This window comes from Scatophagus argus, chromosome 19 (genome assembly GCF_020382885.2).
Source record: "Scatophagus argus isolate fScaArg1 chromosome 19, fScaArg1.pri, whole genome shotgun sequence".
Taxonomy (NCBI): Eukaryota; Metazoa; Chordata; class Actinopteri; family Scatophagidae; genus Scatophagus; species Scatophagus argus.
This window is the reverse complement of record NC_058511.1, coordinates 7,732,434-7,755,475: the sequence shown is the minus strand read 5'-3', so window position 1 is coordinate 7,755,475 and position 23,042 is coordinate 7,732,434. Positions and strand designations below refer to the sequence as shown.

Below are 23,042 nucleotides of genomic sequence, written 5' to 3'. Positions count from 1 at the left end.
ATGTATGTAATGAAGGGTTTAGCTTGTATTACTTAAAGTGGAGATGTCTTAATTTTAAATATTTTACTTGCATCTCAAATGTAATTTGTGAGACATGTTGGAAGACTAAATGTTATTCATGCCTGGAGGTAAATTAAGCTTTATGATGGTGCAAGAAGACCAGAGAGGTAGAAAGGAAACAGGATATATTTAAGTAAACACATTGTGCAAACATAAAATGTAGAAAACTATTGCGTGAGTGTGTGTTACTGTAACCAGCGTGGCACAGTAGACTCATATATATTTGGATGATATAGTGTACAAAATAATCTAATTGTAAAACGAACAATACACAGTTTGAGACTTATTCAGATCAGTGAAGTTCAGCACAGGGATAGTGGCGTTGTAATGACTGAACAACACACTGCGGTCATCCTCCAGGACAGACGGTGGCGCTGTATTGCATTTTCCCCACCACTTGCACGAAGCCTTTTCAGTGCAAACCTGTCCGTCAGAGTGACAGTATCGACAGAGCTCGCTGCAGTGGCAAGCGTGGATAACCAGGAACAGCACTTTGAAGCAAGGACTCCAACTCGGACCAGCCGTCCATCAAAATGAACTCCGAGCCTGTTGTCATTGTCTCCGCCGCTCGGACACCAATTGGTAAGATTTAAAATCCAGCCAGAAGCTTACACATTCATTTGAAACAGTTTGAGTGAAGCTCTCGCATTGCTACTTTATTCCTGCTACACTCGCTCGTTGTTGCTATGACCAAATTAAGTGCGGCGGCAATTAATTAATATTGCAGCTATCGTGTCGTTTCTTTGTATTTCCCTATCTGTACGTTTGATCAATTGTTTTCTTTAATTTGGCAAAGTGGTTGGCGTTCCTCCAATCTGGAGCATTCTCATTTGTTCGCGCATGTGTCAGGAGTATTCGCTGAAAAGTGATTGGCTGGCTATCATAGTGCCACGAAGCACGCGCCTTCTATCATTGGTTACCTGCAACAGTCCGGTCCCAGTATCTCGGAACTAGTTGGGCGTGTGCGCTGTGGTCCAAGATGTGACACACGTAGTTTGGTAGTACGGCTACGGTTTGTTCAGTAAAATCAACAATTTAACAGCAGGACGTTCCCCAGTTTCAAAAAGCAACTTTATGTGAAGTAACTAAGTTTGTTTGTTTGTTTCATACAGCAACTTTTTCCATCAGAGGTTCAAAGTGTTTCACAAAAATAAAATTAAAAAAAAAAAAAAAATCAGCAAATGCAAGTGTAAGTAAGTAACTTTTGACCAGAGCATTGATGATCTCATCGGTGGAGTGAGTGTGAGAAAAAAACAAAAATCAAACAGGAATGAATCAGACACTTCACATGATGGTTAAGAGACTGATTAACAGTGAACATAGTTTTTTTATGACTTTGCATTATATGTATATACAAATATTCAACAGTGTCAGAGGAGAAAACATATTTATTTGCCCTCCTTGTTGTAGGGAAAGATGATGCACCAGGGCATACTCAAGCTACAAACTTTTCTTCCCATTTTTACACAGGGTCCTTGAACGGTGCGCTGTCAACGGTGTCTCTGCATGACCTGTGCTCAGTGGTGATAAAGGATGTATTAAAGCGGGCTGCAGTGAAGCCAGAAGAGGTCTCTGAGGTTATCATGGGACATGTCCTAACAGCAGGTGAAAGCTCAGGAATCATCAAGATAAACATGCAATGGAGGTCCTGTGTTTTTGTTGTTGAGTAATAGCATTCTGATTGGACTTTGTGTCTAGGTCATGGGCAGAACCCTGCACGTCAGGCCAGTGTTGGGGCAGGTATCCCCTACCCTGTCCCGGCCTGGAGCTGCCAGATGGTGTGTGGCTCTGGGCTGAAGGCCGTGTGTCTGGGAGCTCAGTCCATCCAGTCTGGAGAGTCCACTGTGGTGGTGGCAGGGGGCATGGAGAGTATGAGCAGGGTAGGTTGTGACATAAGTAGCGTCTTTAACAGCTTATCGTAATATCATTTTGCCGGTTTTAAACACTGGTACACAAAATTTTACATTTGAGGAATACTGGTCCTAAACATGTTTTTCTACAAAATAGGTTTGCAGAAAAACATGTTTATTTCTCAAATTAAGGTATCAAAAAATAATGCAGTAACTCGATTTTATACTGACCCTGTAGTTCTAATATGAACGCATATGAAAACATCAAGTTGAAGTCAGTGGGCCTCATGCAAAAAGCACGAGTATGATCAGATTCATCCTTAAATGGTACATAAATGTGATTTGAGAAAATTTGTATCAGTCACCAATTTTGTCTTAGGAATCAACAGCATTCACATGAATGGATAATTTGCACTAAGAGTTAAAATGTGACACAGAAATGAACAAAAATTAAACATATAACTAACTGTGACGTGACACAAGATTATTATTCTCCCCATCATATCATTATCACGTTTTTCTTTTTTTTTTCTTTTTTTTTTTTTAGAAGTTATTGCCATATTTTGTCATTTCAACTTAAACAGCTCAGTTGTTAGGAAAATTCTCTTGTGCAGTTTTTGTAGAGAGTTTTTGTAAAGACACATTCATTGTACTTAGTATTATGACATTAAAGCTTATTTTGATTCTGATCTTGTTTGTTTCTTGGTTTCTACCACCAGACTCCTCACACCGTGTACATGAGAACAGGTGTGAAGATGGGCGATGCCTCACTCCAGGACTCCATAGTGGCTGATGGCCTGACAGACGCCTTCCATGGCTACCACATGGGCATCACAGGTGTGCTTGGCTGAGATTATACACAGACTTACTGTCACTTCTCTAAATGTGTGTTTGCTGTTGTGATAAATCGTATGACTGTGTCTTATCAGCTGAGAATGTGGCGAAGCAGTGGCAAGTCAGTCGAGAGGAGCAGGACCAGTTTGCTGTCCAGTCCCAGAACAAAACGGAGGCTGCACAGAAGGCGGGACATTTTGACAAAGAGATTGTCCCAGTCACAGTGCAAACCAGACAAGGCAAGGGGCTGTTTGGTGATCTGATTTCTTCTTTTTCAGAGATCAGTCCTGAGTGTGCACGCATGCTACCATTTACCTGTTGTCTGCAGGTCCAGTGGAGGTGAAGGTGGATGAGTTTCCTCGGCATGGCAGCAACATGAGTAGCATGTCCAAACTTAGACCCTACTTCTTAAAGGATGGCAGCGGCACGGTCACTCCTGGAAACGCCTCAGGTCTGCTCCATCATTTCCTGACGTTTAGTTGAGATGTCACTGGGGTTTACCTCACTAAACTAACAGATGTCTGCCATTGCTGTACTATTCAGAGCCAACTTTTTGTCCAAGTCAATGTATAAAGTTCTTATTTATTTATTTAAGGCATTAATGATGGAGCGGCAGCAACTGTCCTAATGAGCCAGTCAGAGGCTGCAAGGCGTGGCATAAAACCCATGGCCAGAATTGTGTCTTCGGCTCAAGCTGGTCTCGACCCATCTGTCATGGGAATTGGACCAATACCAGCCATCAGGAAAGCGGTGAGAACTAAGATGCACCTGTATGTAACAGTGATTGAGAAAATGCTTCTTTCGCTCATTCTTGTTTCGTTCCTTCTGATAGGTTGAGAAAGCAGGCTGGCAGATGGGCGACATTGACTTATTTGAGATCAACGAAGCGTTTGCTGCCCAGTCTCTTGCAGTGGTTAAAGAGCTTGGTCTGAATGTTGACAAGGTAACAGTGTATTGGGTCATCATTTTGAAAGATCATATTTATCCTGGAGTCCTGAACTACAAAGTGGATGTTGTGTGTTTGCTGCCATAAGATGCAGTTCCTATTTCCCATCTAGTGTAAATTTTCCTCCCAAATTGTTTTTTTCCCTTCCTCTCTTCAGGTGAATGTGAACGGTGGTGCCATTTCTCTGGGCCATCCAATTGGTATGTCCGGCTGCAGGGTGCTGGTGACCTTGCTGCATGCACTTCAGAGGACTGGAGGCCATAAGGGCGTGGCGTCGCTCTGCATCGGAGGAGGGATGGGCATTGCCATGTGCGTAGAGAGGGTTTGAGACATATTTACGCTACGCTATACGCTACGGATTGCACTGAACTTTCAATGGATAAGGGATAATGAAAGTCATGAGTTTACGCTGCAGGACAGGATATAAACTGGTTTACCTGAGTTTTTCCAAATCGCTGTAGTTGAGGTAAAAGTGAGCATTTGATGTGATTGTTGGATCTTAGCCAATCATTGTACTGTGAACTTAAATTCGTACCTCCTCAGGTCTGAATAACATGTGGCTTAATGTTAGAAGACTTATAACATGTAGATGATGCAAATCTTTTGTTCTGACAACTTCAACATCAACCAGTAGTAGCTAAAAATTGTTCTTACAACCTGGTATTAGATGTGGTAAATATGCAGAATACTGCAGTTAGCAGTTTTTGGCAATCAGTGAAAAGTGGTTGTTTCTCAGCTGAAGAACCTGTCATTTACCTGCACGACTAAAAATGAAACACTACAACTGCAAAGGCATGGTGCCCAGTATGGACAGGCTTTGGTAGACATGCTACCTTCTCTGTAGAGTGTATTTTTTTAACTTGTAATTTGTTTCACACGCTCTGTATGTTGCTCTAGAAATGGATCCTAATCAACATTCCACTTTCTCAAACCAAGAGAGCAGCCTTGAAACGTAACTGTGTCATATACTTACGTAGGCTTGCCTTATATAACCTTGTGCTTCCTGTACATAACCTGATGTTTTGGGAAATGTATCCTGTAATTCAGCCGTTCTACATATCAATAAACAATTATAAGCCATAGAGTCAAATGTCTTTGAAACTCATTCAAAGCCTGCACAATAACCAGAGCAAAGCCAATCTGAATTAGCAAATCAACAGTCATTTACAACAATTGGAGCTTTATTAAGTGTCCAAAGGGAAGAAGAAAAAAAAAAAAACAAAAACCAGTCACTTACGGTTATTCTGGAAGCGAGAACGGGAGAACAGTAAACAGGCAAAGTGCACGGCCTACACTAGAGCAACAGCCACGAAGAGCTCCTGATGTATAAATACAGACGATGAACCTATGTGGACCAATCACAGCATTTTAACCCTCCAGAGATCCTGACTGCACGGCCTCCTGGTACGACTTTCCGCCCTCCTTCTGCTCTGGGAACAGTTTGATGAGGTCGTCGATACGGAGGATGGTAATGGCGGCCTCTGTGGCAAACTTGAGGCTCTTGGTTTTAACCATGGTGGGCTCGTACACGCCAGCCTGACGGTTGTCTCTAGGCTTGCCGTTCACCAGGTCCAAACCAATCCTACAAAACGAAAGTAATCAAAACTGTTGGTTCTCCATAACACAGCAAAAAAGTTCAACTTGCTCCCAGTAAGAGGGGCATCTACAAGTTTCTTGTTTTGTGCAACTGACAGTCAAACGCCCAAAGAGTTTCAGTTTAGTGTAACAGAAGGGGAAAACGAAAAAAAGAAAAGTTATCAACCCTCAGAATTCTTCAATGCAGGACTAAAATCTAGAGTGTCACACTACGTAGAAAAACCTAAAGGAGAATCCGGAAACAGATACTGAAGTATCCTGCCTGCTGCAGGGAGGAAAGACTCACCACTTGAGATTCTTGCGCTCAGGATTAACCTGAGCCTCATTGTGGAAAGCCCGAAGCTTTGCCACCAGGTCGGTGGAGTCCTGTGCTGCGTTCACAGCCAGTGTTTTTGGGATGATGAGGAGTGATCGGGCAAACTCAGCAATAGCCAGCTGCTCTCGGGAACCCTGAAGAGACAAAAGTGATGAGTAATGTTTCAGCTTTCTGAAAACTGGGACACAACCAACACTATGTTCATGAAAATCATCTGCAAAATAAGAAACATCAGCAACACCTGCATGCAGTACAAGGAAACACATTTTTCATAGGCTGTGTCTCACCATGCTGGTAGCATAATTCTCAAGGTAGATTGACAGAGCTGCCTCCACAGCGCCTCCTCCTGGAACCACAGACTTTGACTCCAGCACCCTCTTCACCACACACAGGGCATCATGCAGCGAACGCTCCATCTCGTCGCACATGAAGTCGTTGGCCCCGCGCAAAATGATGGATGATGATGTGCGTGCTTTGGTACTGAGAGGATTAAAAGTTAGGAGAAAAACAGAACCAGTACAGTCAACACACATCACACTGTCAATCATTTATATGTAGACAAACACAGGAGGAACAAATCCATCACTGCCTCAGATTATCACAACTCGTGCCAGAAGTACAGATGAGGTACAATTGCATGCACTGAAATGTTCTTATCCAACAGTAAACCAGCATTGTGATGAAGAAAAACAAACAGTATAAAGTAAAAATACACGGATATGAGTATTTACAGGTCTTACTTCTTGACAAGGATGAGCTCATCGTCACAGATGCGTTCCTGCACAACTTCCTCAGCCTGACCAAGCATAGTGGCCTCAAATGTCTCCTCTCCTTCCAGATTGGTCAGAGAGCAGCAGATGGTGGCTGAGAGTGGACAAATACAGCAAATGTCACCACTTGAGCAAGACAACAAAGTGTGTGTGCAGATGTATGTAAGATCAGTAATACAAAAGCAAATCTGGACAAACATCAGTGTAGTGCAAACCTACCTCCTGTTGCCTTAGCGATGCGTTTGAGATCCCTCTTGAGAACCCTTCTCACCGCCATGGCTCCTACATCCACAAAGTACTTAAGACACATGTCATCAATGCCACCGGTGGTCAGGATAACGTTGGCGCCTGATGCCAAAATCTTTTGGATCCTCTCCTTGGTGATGTCAGATTCTCTGCAGCAACAAAATCCCATATTTACTAAGTAACTGTAATATTTATACAAAATACAATATGAATATAATAAATAATGTCCAGCCCACAGTAGTGGCACACAGCTCAGAGAGAAACTGCTGCCTTGACTCGGGCTGCTGATACTTTCTCCCACGCGTATCACTGTGTAAACTATTGGTTCAGTATCACAGCAAATTTAAATGGGATCATTCTTGTGCTTCTGGTAACACAAAAAAACAAAAACACAGCATTTACCTCTGTCTGATCTGGTCAAGCTTTTCTGGATCGTTGATGATGACTTGGACCCCCATCTTCATCTTGGTCTTCTGCAGGCTGAAGTCCAGGCAAGCAATCTTGGCATTAGCAACACGCTTTACCATGCCTTCGAACAAACACAAAAACAGAATGTTTAGTATGTTAACTATATGATGAACAATAAAAAATTGACTCTCCCTTAAAACTTGACATCATGAGAACAACATAAGACTAATAAGGCACATGTTACACAACTATTACATTGTCTGGCCAGAAAAGAGGCACCACAGTTTACAAACTACTGCACCTACAGTCCTTTCATAGCCAGTGTACTATCTCCCACGCGTATCACTGCTTACATCATCAGGTGAGACATAGCAGCAAATTAAAAATGGGAGTTTAATCAGCTGCAGTGGTGATTTATCGGGCAAATAAAATCCTCACAGCTTACGTTTGAAATTCAGGAATTTCAGGCTTTGGAACTAACATACCTTGTGAGCCAACTGTGCAGTTCAGCGCATAGCCGTTAACCAAGAAGCTCTCTTTCTGGCTGCGGCCATGGGCTTTCAGCACATTGACAGAATTAATGGGGTATTTGGCCACGCCTTTGCTGTCCACAAACTTCACAGCCATAGCAGCATCCACCACCATGTTGGCAAAGAAGTCTGCATCACTAAGGGCTTGGTGTTAAGGCATATAAGGACTTCAGCTGAATACAAAACATATAAAGAAATTGTGCTCAACTCTAGATATAGCACTAGAGCATATTATGTACTGTACAACAAGAAGGATACACTCCAATGATTTTAGAGGACATGGAGGTCTTTGCAGCATTGATTAAACACTCTCTGCCCAGATCATCTGTCCCAATAGTGAGGTTCTCATTAATGTAGCGAACGGCCTCCCTGGAAGATGATAAAGGCAAGTTTGTATATAAGACAAAAAAAAAATCCAAAAATCTGAAGCACATAGAGATACCCAGCATCTATGTATAAACACTTCTGAACAGGGTAAAGAGTAGTTCTCATAGTTGGTATCTTACTTGCAAGCCAAACGATATCCACTGATGACTGACGTGGGGTGAATCTTCTGCTTCACCAGCTCATCTGCACTCTTAAGCAATTCTGCTGCAAGAATGACCTAAAAGGATGTTGCATGTTAAAAATTTTAAGTGAAAACTGAGAGTGGGTTCATACTCCAAATGAGAACACTTTGTCCCACCACCAATAAAAAAAAATAAATCAAATTGTACCATCATTTCATTAGGGGGGACAGAAATGAGGCTGCTCCACCCCTTCAGACACTGATGGACAGTTTCTCTTTCCTGTTAGCATAACCTCACATCCATAATAAAAGGCAGATGCATGGTACTAAAACAGGACATTCACTTAGAACTGATGCACAAAGCTAAAAATGACTGTGAGAGTATGACACCGTATGGGAGCAGTTGTTGACCCTACTCACCACAGACGTGGTCCCATCTCCGACCTCCTTGTCCTGCAGGTCAGCCAGTTCGCACAAGACCTTGGCAGCTGGGTGCTCCACTTCCAGCAGCTTCAGGATGGTTGCGCCATCGTTGGTGATGGTGACATCCTGTCAAAGCGTCCATCAGACAGATCAGCGACTCATACCACAAAGTTTGTTAACAGAGTAAACAGAAAAGGTAATGTTGAATGAGACACATACCCCAATGTCGTCCACTAACATCTTGTCGAGACCCACGGGTCCGAGGGAGCTCTTGACGATGTTGGCGATGGATGCTGCGGCCATGACTGCAAAGGCAAAAAGGAAGCGGCTAGTAGTTGACAAGTAGGCTACTGAACGGCCTTTAACTGAAAGACAGGTGGTTTATTCTTTAACATATCTAACGTATAGCAATACCTTCAGCACATGTATTCTGTCATTTTATTTAGCGGGGTACACGGTGAGTTAACCACACCCTCAGACCATGACAGTGTTTTTCTATCCCATTAGCATAGCCGTCCATTCATGGTAATGCGAGTGGAAGGTACTATAATGGGATTACGACTTCGTCACTAACTTCGTTGGCGTAAAGTGCAGAAGACTTTGCTGTACTCTGCAGTATTTCACCTGACTATGACCAGATGCTTCATGCTAAACTTAACATCAAAGTTAGTTAGCATTAGCATTAGCCACACGTGTGTTCACAGCGGTAAATGAAATCACCACCCCTGTCGATCATTCACGGCGCAGTGAAAATACACGAAACGTATATGCAACAGCAAATAAAACAACACCATAACTCACCATTTTGGGTACGAACTGATTCGCCAGTTGTTCTCTGGCCGAACACGTTTAACGGACCCTCTAGCAGCGACATTTTGGACCACCACACAACCAAGAAGAAAGAGACTGGCGCAATGCACTATGGGTAAACCGGCATTAAGCGGAAGGTTCGAGAAAAATTATATCCTTCATTTCACTTCAAAGTCCTTCATTTCATTATGATGAAATTGGAATATGTAAAGAATCCTAAATTTAAGTTTATAGTGAGGTTTTCGCGTCAACCAAGTGACCTATTAAATTAGAAAACAAGGTTTTGTCATGTTATTTCTTATAAACCTCATTTCCCAGCATGCACTCATTCTTTTCTTCGTGGTTTTTGCTATAATTCTTAGTTTATGGTGGGCTGTCAGTGCGCCCTCTGCTGTTGATTTTGCTTTGACTATACTGGAATTTATGGTAGCAAAATTTCGAAACACTCTTTATGTACCTTTTCCTCTTTTTTCAAAATGTCTGTTTTTGTCTCTTGTTCGCAGTTCTTCAAAAACCCTAACAAAGTAACAAAATAAACAAAGATGTTTATAAAAATGATTGTGTTAAGACTTTATTAATATTGGTCAATCGTTTATTAGATGTTTTAACTCTCAAATTTATACATTGGTTTTGACCTGAAAAAAATTATTACTGGTCAAGCTATACTCTTTATCTTTGAGGACATCTTGGGCTTCTTGGAAAATAATTTTGCTTGAGTGAGCATAATTTCTGAATTTCTTTATGCATCCACCAAAATGTAATAACCAAATAGTCACTAAGCATTATTTTGAAACCTCAAGGGACTGTGATGCCACCTGTATTTTCTTATGAGAGAAACCCGAAGACATTTGCATGCTATAAAATAAGTCTGGAATTATTTTTACACACCAAATTTGTCTTATTTTCAAGATTCAAGATCTTTTTTGTTTCTTTTTTTTTATTTCTTTTTTTTATTCTCAATTCAATACATACAGGAGAATCGATATACTCTCTCACCTTAGTACTAATGCCATGTAATGAAATAAAGATAAAAAGATAAGATAAAAATATAGCAGTATATAAATAAATAACAATATAAAAACCAAACCTATGTCTTCAGGCTGCTCTGCTTATACTGGATGTCTTACAACTCTCCTTAAGAGGAATACTTCATACTGATGATCTGTATGTTAATCAGCTGCTGTTCTGTGTCATTTTTAAGGTGGTGACATATTCATTCAATAATGAACCACAAAAACACAGAGATGAGTTTAATCTGAATTTATTACCTCCAATACATTGTTTCGTGGAGCAATGACAACTAGGCAGTTAAAAAAATACAGTACACTTAACTTAAACATTAAAGCATTAAAGCATTCCTATGGCATACAAGAATAACTTTCCTAAAATGTACATCTTTACAAAGTGTTTACAAATAAAATGTATAAAAGACAGAAAAGTGCAAAACAGAGTCAATGAAGACTGACAATCCCCACCAGTGAAACAGAGGACTAAAATGTACAATGAAAAAAAAAAATACTTCATATTCCTAACTTGCTTTTGCTGCACATTTCCTGATATGAACAGTAGGCCATGATATTGTGCTTTGCAACATTTCATGTGTTATTGTGATTTGGAACTTGCATTAAGCAGTGCGTGATAGAAAACCCACTTCTGAAAATATTCACAGTATTTAATTCAAATTTTGTCTTCACCCTTAAATCTGAATAAAACCACCTTTTAATAAATACATGTTACTTTATTTTACAACTCGACTGTGGCTTGAATTAATAATAGTGATAAGGGCCAAAATAACAGACATAAAATAAACAGGACACCTTTAGTGATTTTTGAAAAATGTGATAAAGACTGGGTATGCTTCAAGGGGAGAGAAAACAATTGTGGGAACTTTATTAAAGTGACTGATAACCATGTGACCGTGATGTCCTTTCCACGATTTTCTGTGATCCTTCCTGGATGCAGTATCAGTAGTGTGACAGTGTCCCATAACGTAAACAAAGTAAACAAACAGCTGACTATTCATTTAAAAAAAAAACAAAAAAAACAAATACAGTACTGTAGTCTTTTAACTATGTCTCTTTGATACTCTCCTTCGTGGTCCCTCTTAAAAACAATGGTTAAAATTAGTGTGATTTAAACAAAACAAACAAACAAACAAAAGACACACACAAATATCATCCACTTGTTGAGATGCACATTTCAATCTACATGGATGTCCCCAGAGCATAACACATAAAAACCATCTCTGATTTACTCAGAAATTCAAAATAAATATGAAGCCCTATGGTTCCTTATAGATTATCTAAAATATCAGCATCCTCTCTTGATTTTAAAGCGTGATACCCTATTGGTGGTTGGCAGAGTGAAATGCAGTAACTTTAAATAGACTTACAGGTCTAAGTCTAGTAGTTATACTTAACTTATCGGATCTTGTAATAGCCAAAGTGTTTTCTTTACAGTTGCATCTTCTTTCGTTACAATTAATGCTAAAAAGCTGTTAAAAGTGGCAGTCTAGCCTGAGTAGCAAATCTGAAGATTGCAAATTTGAACTGCTGCTTGTTCAGGTCTCTTTCATAGTGTAAGCACTAAACTAAAAACACTAGCCGCCACTGTGATTCATCGCTCCTATACAGGTTAAGATTAAGTAGTGCTGAAAATGCAGTTAAAATAACCTTAACAGCAAAATGAAAGAAAGAGCTTTAAGAGGTACTCATGACACGGTGAGTCAAGATCCATCAAAGATCCTCAGATTTTTGATACGAGTACTTCGGTTTGAGGGCACAGAAGAGATTCTGTTTCTCTGTGCAGCAGTTTACTGGCACAATTCCTCCAGCAGAATCAATTCCTATGAGTATAGTTATCTCCAAAAGGCTCCAAAGAGTTTAATTTCTATTAAATTCATTCAGTCACATTGAAAGCCTTTAGAAATGAAATGTTTTGACCACTTCTTAATGACTTTTCAGTGCCAGATCTCTTTGAAACATACAAAAGAGGACAGTCTGAACCTGGAAGTGCTAAGGCAGCTCACATGCAGGCTTGGATGTGGCATTTTGACTAGTCTAACCTATTACATCGAAGCCCTGTAACAGAGAGTTTAGGTGTTCATGTAAGTTGTAACACATCTGCACAAACAAAGAAATTTGTTTCTGATCTTTGTTGAGAGGTGAGTTATTTTTAAGATTTTTTTTAAATTGTTTTTTTATGCTGAATGATGTAGGATGTTCAAGGCAAAGCGGAAGTATCCATTTTGTTGCTATATGCTGTATGTTTGTATGTATTTGGCTTTTAGTTGTCATATAGACTCAGGCAAAGCTACTGGAGCTCAGACAGTGAAACTTCTCCCTCAGAGACTGGACGATTTTGGGTTGGCTCTGCTGCTGTTCGCTCCACAGGTACTTCTCCAGCTGTTCACGGTCCAGAGACCTCAGGGGGTCACAGGAGCGCACCGGGGTGCACGGCAGACTCTGGGAGTGGACAAGACCTTGGTTCTGATTGGAAAGGACTGCCGAGCTGCCATTTCGCCGTGCCAACCTGTCCTTCTCCTGCTCGCTCTCGTCCTCTGAGCGAATCTCTACATAGTCGTCATCATCTTCCTCATTGTCCTTAAAATTAGCCAGGTAGTTCTGGGTGGCGTTGAGTATGCTCAGAGCAGAAGCCCGGTTCAGGACCACCACCTGTTGACCGTCGTGTAAAGTGAGGTCTGACTGTCCCTGGGTGGAGCGCTCCGGGAGGCTACTCTGCCGACCAACACGACCCAAACTGGGGCCATGGAGTCTGTCTGTGGATCGGTCCACAGTGGGTCCATTAGATTTGAGCCCAGATTTCTTCTTCTCCTGCTGATGGTTGCCCAGCGAGCTGGCTGACTGACAGTGACTGGATGGGGAAGACTTTGAGGATGGTGAAGTCGGAGAGTTAAAGGAAGGATTTCTCTTAATGGAACTGTACACGTGCTCCTCTTTTTCACTTGGTGCCGACATACTCCATCTCTGGGAAGGTGGGCTAGTCGGAGAGGGAGGGAAGGTCTGGAGAGAAGGGATGGAGCAGGACGAGGTAAGTCTGCGATGTGGGGTGGAAGACGTCTGAGCATCCTCCACCTCACTGGATGAGGAGACGTAGCTGGCCAGCTCTCCGTTGCTGTAAGTGGAGTGGAGCCAGTCCTCCTCCAAGGAAGTCTCAGGCATGGACGGAGAAGATGGCAGCCCTGGATGGATCTGATGTCGGGTAGCGGAGGTCTGACCAGCCGAACCAGATGGATCCTTAAACATTACCTGGTCATAGAGCTGGGAGTACTCTGCTATCCTTGCACCTGGAGAGGGAACACAGAGGATGTAAGTAAGGTGTGAGCAGGGTATTCACTCCCAGACTGTTTTTAGTGTCTACCAGCTTCTGAGGTTTGTTCACCAGCTAGTTGCTAACCTTTTATGTATCTGTCATCTGGACAGGTAGTGTATGCTAGGTTTACCTCCAAATGCCAGCGGTGAGAGTTGTGAGTGTGACGCAAAACAGTAAAAGTTGCGACCCAGAAAATCAATCAAAATCAATGAGAACAATGAACAATACCATAAAGCAGAAGGGAACTGCAGAGTTACACATAAATCAATTGATCCATTTTATGTCTGATGCACTGCTCTGACTGGATCTGACCACTGATCTGGCCCAGACATCTCCTTGTCAATTCTGTATTACCAAAAAAACTCAAATTATTTCCCAGTGAGGTATACAGATTTTAAATTTAAGGGAAAAGACTGTCAGACCAGTACTCGGTATTGACAGATGCCTTGAGTTTGGGTAGTGGAAGGATAAGGGTTAGGCAGTTGTTACTCGTAACTATCAGCAGTACCAGAGTTTTAAACTATTATAGTGAGAGCTAAATGTGTTATATTACCTATGGCAGCTCCCCCTTGTTTCTTTTCTTCTAAGATGGCTGCCAGGTCTTTTTGCTTCTTCTCTGCTCTGGCCCGACTACAAGAGTCTCCAGGGTCCATGCTCCTCATGCGGAGCAGCTGGTTGGCTTTCTTAATCTTCTGGCTATACTGTCGTGCCATTAGAAACACTCGGCTCTTTGATTTATCCATAAGTTCCAGGGGGAAGTCCACAGAGTCACTCAGCAGGAAAGAAGAGGAGGCCAGCGGTGAGTCCAGACCAGCCAGCTCTCCTGGAAACAAGCTATGGAGGTCCTTGACGGCATTATCCCTTTGATGTGTGTTTCGCTGAGGAACCTCCACCAAGTCGTCGTCCTCCAGACGGAAGCTGCCACTGCTGAGGCGAGCCAGTCTTTTACGAATGTTCTTCACTGTGCCTGGGAGGGGTTCTGGGGTGAGAGGCAGGGGGCGTGATGCAGGAGTAGGGCTATGGTTTTCTTCTGCAGTAACATCTTCACTTTGAAGGTCAGGAAGGTTGATGACTGGGATGGTAAATGATGGTGTGGAGGTGACAGGTGGGGGTCTAGGCTGATGTGCTGGGGGACTCTTGGCTGGGGGGCTGGCTGTTTGAGGACTAATTACAAGGGGGCTCTTTGTAGGGCTGTTTTTGACAGAGGAAGCCTTCTTAGGTGATTCGCTGGCACTAACTGGGAAGGCAGCGGGGAGTCTATCAGCTTTCTTCTCATTGCTCTTAATGTAGTTTTCCAGGTCGTTCCAGATCTCGTCAACCTGCTCTGACATTTTATCCCCTTTCTGCGAGCGGTGAGAGAGGGTCTCAGAGGCAGAGGAGGAGGAATAATCTGGCTCAGAGGAACATGGGCCAGGATGGGAGGTATCTGGTCCTTCATCCTCTCCAAAGTGGAGGCTCTCCTCAGATACAAACCCTCTCAGGCTTTCAGTCAGGTCTTGTTCAGAGGCCAACAGACTGTCTCTCTCTTGTTTTGCTTTGTTGCCTTCATTCATCCCTTTAAGCTCAGTTGATGGGGGCTCCCTGAAACAGATGGTGTCATAGATGTTTTCCTCCACTATCTTGAGGTCACAAGTCCCAAATGGCCTCCCCTCCTGTGTGGAGGATCTGTTGCTATCCGAGAAACTCTCCGGTTCAGTCATAGGCTCTGTGACCCTTAGAACCTCTGGAGCACATACCCTTTCTGCTTTGCCCAAGGAAGCCTGTGTATCTGTAGATGTTTCTTTCCGTAGCTGGCTGTCCTCAGGGTCTCTTCTGACAAGTCCCATGCTCTTCAGGTCCTCGTAGCTGATGTTATCATACACATTTTCAATATCGTCTATTGTCAGCTGCTCTGCTGAGGATGATCCAGATATGTCATTGCTGGATGATTCAGTGTGGATCACTTCCAAGTTACTATGACCTGGCAGGTCATCATCAGGACTCTGTGGAGCCTCTGTGGCCTTTTCCCCTGCGCTGCTCGCCCTCCGCAGGACTCTGCTCCCATTGGATGGAGGGTCAATCTGCACAGTGGGTACCTGTTCAACATGCCAGCTGCAGGGCCGAGCTGTCTTGGGCGATGTGGTGGCCCCTGGCCTCTCTGAGGGCACTTCTGGCTCTGGTCCACTTGGCTCCGTGGGGACAAACATCTGGTAGATGTCCTCATCCTCATCATCAGGCTGCATGGTTCTCTGGCGGGTGGGAAACATGGCCCTGCGAGCCCGGTGGTCTGCCCAGATATTCCTCACAGAATGGTCACTTTCTGTGACTATTACTGAAGGAATGGGTGTCTCTGGAGGTTCCTCAGTCACATGAGGTGTCCTGAGAAGCGGTGGGTGGTGACTGCCTTCCCTAACCAGGGATTCTCTGGCTCTCTGTGGAAAAAGAAGAAGCAGAAGTTGTTATTTTATATGTAGTTGAGGCACTCTAAAAACATAAGGACAGAAGAAGGTGAAATTACTACTGTGGCTGTAGTAATGTGACCTGTAGGTCTGAAGCGCTCATGTTGAAGGATTTCCACTGTTCTATACTATCGACAGATGCCTGAGGATTAAGCCTCTTCCTACTGCCTTTGCCAGGGACTTGCAGCCGCTTTCCACCTCCCTGAATGCAGAGTTGTCATTATCAACATGTTTGAGGGACTAGAGTTGAAAGCTGAAACTATACAAATTTAGGGCAAATTTAAATGGCCAAATTTAAACTCACCAGGCCACTGTCATCTTCATCATCAGCATCTTGCTGATGTGGCTCCTCTTCCCTGTCACTGTGGTCATAGTGATCACCAGGGTCCAGGGACTCCTGTGATTGGTTGATGAGGCTGCGGCTACGACCAATAGTGCCCAAAGCCAGCTGGGACACTGGTGAGAGCAGGGTGACACCCAGACTTGTACGCTGGAAAGAAGCACATTTTTAAGAGTTGACTAAACAAATTCTGAGTCAATGTGTATACTCAACCATCCCAAAATAAAACTGTTCACCATCTCTGGTCATCCCTCACCTTTACGCCATCTGCGTTGGCAGCGTTTTGCTTGGCATTCTTCAGTAATTTGGACAGAGGTTCTGCGATGTTGAACAAATGAATTACTGATAAATTCTTAAAGTATATGCACGGTGTGTAAGGTGTGTAATTATTTTCTTTATGAACAGCAATTTTAACATTTCCTACCTTTCCTGCGTCCTCTACGAGGAGTAGGACCATCCTTGGTTTGAGGGGAGTCTTTCTTGTCTCCATCAGGGCTGTAATGAAACCCAGGGTGATCTGGAGAAATGACACATCACAAAAGAAATGCATGAAAAACTGACATAATATCCATATACATATGGCAGAATGCTGTTTTAATAAATTCGACTAAATTATGTTATGTATAATGTTAAATTCACTCACGCATTGCATCCATCTCCAAAATTGCTTGCTTCGCCTAAAATTCAAGTAATAAAATGAGGGTGAGTTCAACAAGCTCCATTAAAGAGGAAACAAACTTTGCCACAAGGTGGCGCCACACTACAGCTCATCAATTTTGCCTCGTTTCAAACTTAACAAACAGCAGCTTTATCTAATTACGGTGAACTTTCTCAGCGACCTTCACACCTGTAGAGAAAAAGTGTCCACTTGCACACGATCAAAGACATTCAAAGAGACAGGAAAGTGATTGTAGCTGAATGAAAATGGATCAGTGGCAAAACTGAGAACACATCAAAAGGAAAGTGCAGAGACAATTTGGGGAGAAAGAAAGATGGAGATGAAGGACAAAGAAGTGGGCACGAGGGAATGATTTCCAAGACATTTCCAAGACATCCCACACAAAGCCTGTGTTTACAGCATCAGTGAACAAGGAGACAAGCTGGTCTTACCTTGGCAGGGATTTTGGCTGGATGGTTTTCAAGTATAAGTCTCTTGAGGTGTAAGATCCACATGCGTTTGTCTTGCTGTGATTTGGCCTATGGGCAGAGCGCGAAGCATCAAAGAGAAACAGGAGATATGTGCTTTAAAGGGCAGCTGAGAGGTTTTGGATAAATCCTTAAACATGTGGAACGTAGTTTTCTTTCATTGCACCAATTATCTTATATTTTTCAGCACTTGTCCAAAACACAGCGGTTAGGTAACAACAATGGCCACATTAGCCTCTAAGCACTCAACATGTCTGAGCAACTCACTGAGGTGAGCCGGGATAGTCTACAAAACAATCAGACATCTGCAAGCGATTGTTACACTTTCTGATTGCACTCTTGCTCAATGTGGCAGGTAGCTGTACAGTTCAAGTAAGACGTGTAATCACATTCACAAAGACTTGGACTTGCTTTGAGCGGTGCTCTCTTATGTAATAAGACTGTACCTGGACTGTGTGCTGAAGTTTGGGATTCTTGTAATGAAACACACTGAAACTCAATGGTTCCTTAGGAATAACTTCCACCAGCATCAGGTTGCAGCACTGCAAAAGACATGTAGGAAGTTGAGTTTAAAATAGGTTTACTGAGCAGAAATGCTTGTATATTTAGTGTCTCTTTGGGACATGTCATGCTCCAAGTAGCAGGACTGACCAGTATATGAGCCTTGTATGTGTAGGTTTCTTCTCGTTTCTTAGTAATGAGCAGAAGCTTGTCGAACAGGAAGAGGGTTCTCTCATTTTTGGCTCGCTGCAGACGAAATGTTCCTTCAAGAACCAGCTCTCCGTAGCCAATCAGGTCAGGGCCCTTCCAGTTGGTCAGCAGGCTCTGGATTTCCTGTAAAAAGAGTCGAAATACACAGAGTGAGGGATGTCAAATAATTGTGTTTATTGTTACATAATGCAAGAAAAATCACTGCAATAGAAAAAAAGGATATAAAATTTGGGAAAACATATGTTAACATGAGTCAGTGAGAAAGTGCACATTTTTAAAAGATGAATCATGATAAATTTAATTCATATAACATAACTATAGCCAACATAAATCCATCTACAGGTAAAAGTTAAAACCTAAGAACTGTAAGTGAATCACTGAAAAGCTACATTAAAAAGCACAAAAATAAAGGCATAGGAGTAAGCCAAAAAGTGATGATGAAAAGGACAAAAAGAAAAAAGCTAAAAAAAAGCTAAAAACTTCTACTGAGCCATTCCTTTCCCCAGACACATTCCTGCATTCATCTGACCCTTCTGGCTCTCAGTTGATAAAAGAAACAAGCTTCTCTTTTATGTATCCTCCTTATGCAAGGCCATCATTATCCCAGTGGAAAACTCAGTGACTTGTGTGAGACTTGGGGAGAAACAGGGGCCTGGCTGATTCAAACCTACAGTTCACATAGCTGTTCTGCAGAACTACAAAAGAATCGGCTCCTTGTAAGGCTCAAAACTTCATCTCTGTTTTGGTTATAGGATTACATGGAAAGTGTGCAGGATACATCACACTCAACATTTAATGTATTCAGGAAAGGTCTGTACACTGTCGGTCCCAAATGAACTTTTCACACAATCAGGCCTATTTCTTATTTTCTGGGTGTTTTTTGGTGGGAGCTTGTTGTACCTGCAACCTAACAGCATGCTCGTGTTTCCTCTTCATGTCGTTGATGTGCCAGGCCACTCTCTGCATGGTGTCTATGGCTTCCTGCACAACCTCGTAAGTCTCCGTGTCCTTCTCCATGTGGTTGGCTATCTCCTGCACAGACAACATGCACAACAGTCAGCACTTGCACATACTGTCCGCATGTACGCTCACATGCCTCATACAATCATGCTCATGAAGACAGGCGTGCACTCACAATACAGGCACCCATGCTGTGTTTCTGCATGTAAACTCACATTTGTGCATGCACACACAGGAACAATACACACTGAGCACCATATGGGTAAACATTTGGCCTCTCCAGTGGAGACTGTCATGGGAAGCTGAGTCAGAAATGCTGTGGCTTAACCATGCGCATCAATTTGTATAGGTTTTTGAAAGATAACTTATACAAATTGATGTGTATGCTGCACACACAGTGTGTCTGTGTTTGCATTTATGTGGTTGAAAATGAATTGTTTGTCTGTATGTGCAGAGCCAGAGACAGACTGACGCACGTGCAGCAGTAGGTGGTACTTCAGGATCCTCTGCACCGGCTTGAGCAGGTAGGACCCGAGGGGCAAGGAGTGCCTCAGAGATTCTTGGCGCTCACGGAAAAACTTGGCCAACACCTTGTTCCTCATGCACTCTGTTAACACAGCCACCGACCTGCGAAGGCCAAACACAGAGAATAAGATATCAGTGATGTGTAGTAAGCTGTAATTTGACAGTGATGACAGGCAAAAGTTGTAATGTACATCTTGGCAGACAATACTTAAAAAAAAAAGAAACTTCACCCTGGATTGGGCTGAAATCAGTTGTGATGTTCCTGAATGCATGGACTGTAGTGTGCATGCATATACAGTCCATTTATATCTCTAATGTATGCAAAAAAAATTAGATCAAAGGAGAGGTTCATATTTTTTAATATTGTCCATTAGAAGATCCCTTTCTAATGTACTTCTGCTGTTAAATAATTTAAGTGGGTTATCTTGTATATCTATGTACCATAAAAGCGATCCACGGGAAGCACATTAGTTGGTATCTTCTAATGGGCAGCGTGGACAGGAGGATGACAAGTAAAACTAGTTTCAGTGTTCGGTTTTAAGACAGACGTGAAAACTCTTCACACATACTTTTCATCACAGTTTGCCTGTAATCTCGTTTATTCCACTTTTGTTACTGCAGTTGATGTTTTTAATGTTTTATCAGACTTGGATTAATTGATTTTTGGTGCATATTTTACTAAAACAGCAGCACTGAACAACCCTGTAAGACCTTTATGGATCACAAGAATAAGAGCCTTTTTCATGAACAAATGTAGGCCGTATGTGTGTGTGGGGGTGTGTGCATAAACATGCACAGTGGAAAAAGACAGTTGTGGACTGCCCCAAAACTTGCCTTTCTTCTGTGTGTTTGTGTGTGTGTGTGTGTGTGTGCATGCATGTGTATGTCTGCTTGCCTAAATTCCAGTGAAGCTCCACACAGGCCTCACATTGTTCTGGAGGAAATCCGACCTCAGAGCTCAGCCTGACCGTGATACATCTGCTGCCTGTGTGTGTGTGTGTGTGTGTTTGTGTGTGAGAGTGTCTCCCGTGTGTGTGTCTCTGTCGTGTGTGACCTTGGTTGGGGTCACCAGCTGTGGTGTGGATGTGGGCGAGGGTCTATCTCAAACAGCTGACAATAACCCCTTCACACACACATACTGTCTCTCTCTCTCTCTCTCTCTCACACACACACACACCCACACAATCAGCAATCAATTAGTCATCATTAGCCTGTAAACAGTTCCTTCCCCACGTGCCCATCTTATCATAGGTTGTGAAAGAGCAAAAGGAAGCCGGAGGCGAAGGTGTGTTTGGTTGGCGCAGTTTGTCTTGGCATGAAGAACGGCTTCACGTTTCAGTCCATTTAAAACACACACAATACACACAGTGACATAGAAAATAACTCCACATTATTCCTCCCAAGCGATCCACACAGGTGTCCCAGAGGACCGCGCTCACACAAAGCTTATTAAAACATTAACGGCATAAAGTATGATAAGGTGATAACTATAATACCCCGTCTGTCAGGGTGGGAGCTGTAACTCTGTCAATAGGCAGCGAATAAAAGAATGGAAGGAAAGAAAATGGAGCACGGAGGAGGGAGGGAGGCAGAAAGACCCTGAGGCACAACTGAAGGCAGACACTTTGACTCCTGCTGAGGTGACTTCTATGGATTGTGTCAGTCTGTCAGGGAGGGGGACAAAAAGGCAACGCATTGACCGACATACACAATGGAGCCATGCGAGACGATGGGAAGGCGGTATGTGGAGGTGAGATCAAGATAGGATAACAATGACAACGAGAAGATGGGCTCTGTACAGTAGATATCACCACACACACACACACACACACACACACACACAGGTTGGTGTCTTACCGTGGGTAGTTGGTGCAGTACTGAGTGTAAATGTGGAATTCTTCACTCTGTAAAACACAACAAGGACAAATTAGTTGACACATTTAAGTGACAGAGAACAGCGCTAACTGAAGAGGCGCAGTGATGTCACGTCACGTTTATGGGCGTCAGCCGGCACAGGCAGGCGTGTGGTGAGAGCATGCTGATGTTTAGCAGCATTTTTGGTGGTTTTTGGCTCAGAATAATTACACTAATACTATTCAGAGGCCTGTGAAGTGTGTTTGAAAGTTTTCACTCTTAAACAAATAATAATAACAACAATAATAAATGTTCATGTCACAGTCTACAAAAATGATTTGAACACAGAGGATGCCTGCAACAAACACAACCTTTGTTACTGCACTTTTGGTGTTAAGATCGATGACCTCTTTTTTGCCTCTTCATTCTCTGGTTGTTTCATCTGCAGTGGGGCAGTTTTGATGACTGGCCAGTTATTTCATGTTTACGGCTCTGCACGCTGCGAGCCCACAGACAAAGCATCCTCTCTTTTCTGCTTACTAATTGAAAGTCAACCTTGTAGCTTATCATTAGCCTTTGTCCTGGCCTTTGAGTCTCTGTTGATCCCAACAGCCCTGAGCACTCAGATTAAATATCTGCTCATACTTCATCACCACCCCTTTAATTGAGACTTTTCCCACCTTGCATGCCTCTCTGAACATCAAAGACATCAGAAACGGCATGACTTGACAAAGCTCGAATGAACGTCTTCCTCTCGCCCAGAAACTTATATATGATCCTGATTTCTATTTCTGCTCATGTTTTCCATTTCATCGATCGTTTATGGATATTCCTGGGATTTCCTTCATTTTCATAATCATGCGTTCCTCCTTTTTCTGCTCTCTTGGAGGCCTGGAGATGAACCCCTTACTGTTGCATAACTGTTTCTAATTGAACTCTATTTGTGTCCATAAACACTTGGGGGTCGCAGGATGCGGACAGCTAACAGGAAGCGACATCATAAACACTGGACGCATGACAGAAGTCTGTCCTGGTTCGTGTACACACACAAACAAAGAGTAATGTGCACATTCACACACATTTTTCCAACATGTGATTCATAGTAAACTGGTGACTGAATGTATGTGAATGTTTTGTTTCTTGCTTTAGGTAAATATACATTCCTATTCAACGCACAGCAAACAACTCAACCTGCCTACACCAACACAAACAGTACATCTCACCAAAAATATACCAAACACACACACACACACACACACACACAGACTCTCATGATTTGTTAGCCTGAGGTGCTCCGTGGGAACCATCCTAAATTGAAGAGCAGAGTTCTCCTCGTCTCCAGCAGTCTGCCGCCACAAACCAGGCCTAAACGCAACCAGATGTGCCACCATCGATTTCTGACAACACACACTCCTAATACACACTCTTAATATCCCTCT

The 23,042-nt window shown here is 42.7% G+C and overlaps 3 protein-coding genes and 2 non-coding genes across 9 annotated transcripts in view; 1 reads left to right on the top strand and 4 right to left on the bottom strand.

The window, feature by feature from the left end:
- The first annotated feature begins 467 nt into the window (after positions 1–467).
- acat2 (acetyl-CoA acetyltransferase 2) lies at positions 468–4,774 on the top strand. Its single transcript, XM_046372615.1, has 9 exons — positions 468–642; positions 1,531–1,665; positions 1,759–1,940; positions 2,630–2,747; positions 2,840–2,983; positions 3,073–3,195; positions 3,340–3,494; positions 3,577–3,687; positions 3,848–4,774. The coding sequence occupies exons 1-9, from the start codon at positions 594–596 to the stop codon at positions 4,016–4,018; spliced, it is 1,188 nt and encodes a 395-aa protein (XP_046228571.1). The 5' UTR covers positions 468–593; the 3' UTR covers positions 4,019–4,774.
- Positions 4,775–4,831: 57 nt separating this feature from the next.
- Positions 4,832–9,446, bottom strand: tcp1 (t-complex 1). Its single transcript, XM_046372612.1, has 12 exons — positions 9,289–9,446; positions 8,707–8,792; positions 8,485–8,613; positions 8,063–8,160; positions 7,815–7,925; positions 7,512–7,693; positions 7,021–7,147; positions 6,592–6,767; positions 6,343–6,466; positions 5,890–6,082; positions 5,573–5,736; positions 4,832–5,272 (listed from the first exon to the last, which is right to left on the bottom strand). The coding sequence occupies exons 1-12, from the start codon at positions 9,359–9,361 to the stop codon at positions 5,059–5,061; spliced, it is 1,677 nt and encodes a 558-aa protein (XP_046228568.1). The 5' UTR covers positions 9,362–9,446; the 3' UTR covers positions 4,832–5,058.
- LOC124051118 lies at positions 8,261–8,403 on the bottom strand. The gene has a single exon (XR_006841764.1). It is a non-coding gene; the product is annotated as a small nucleolar RNA SNORA29 (small nucleolar RNA).
- On the bottom strand, positions 8,907–9,044 carry LOC124051117. The gene has a single exon (XR_006841763.1). It is a non-coding gene; the product is annotated as a small nucleolar RNA SNORA29 (small nucleolar RNA).
- Positions 9,447–10,542: 1,096 nt separating the features above from the next.
- The window catches only part of LOC124050403 (pleckstrin homology domain-containing family G member 1), a 58,146-nt gene continuing 45,646 nt past the window's right edge, over positions 10,543–23,042 (bottom strand). For 4 of the 5 annotated variants that reach the window (XM_046372896.1, XM_046372892.1, XM_046372895.1 and 1 more), the window contains exons 5-17: positions 21,607–21,653; positions 19,701–19,851; positions 19,165–19,296; positions 18,205–18,387; positions 18,000–18,095; positions 17,518–17,604; positions 17,051–17,084; positions 16,832–16,924; positions 16,664–16,725; positions 16,372–16,557; positions 16,150–16,269; positions 14,183–16,040; positions 10,543–13,603 (exon numbers count right to left, since the gene is read on the bottom strand). In XM_046372896.1, coding sequence (XP_046228852.1) covers positions 12,600–13,603; positions 14,183–16,040; positions 16,150–16,269; positions 16,372–16,557; positions 16,664–16,725; positions 16,832–16,924; positions 17,051–17,084; positions 17,518–17,604; positions 18,000–18,095; positions 18,205–18,387; positions 19,165–19,296; positions 19,701–19,851; positions 21,607–21,653 — 4,053 coding nt within the window. In that variant the 3' untranslated portion in view covers positions 10,543–12,599. The remainder of the gene's footprint in view (positions 13,604–14,182; positions 16,041–16,149; positions 16,270–16,371; positions 16,558–16,663; positions 16,726–16,831; positions 16,925–17,050; positions 17,085–17,517; positions 17,605–17,999; positions 18,096–18,204; positions 18,388–19,164; positions 19,297–19,700; positions 19,852–21,606; positions 21,654–23,042) is intronic. The other variant, XM_046372894.1, reaches the window with a different exon arrangement.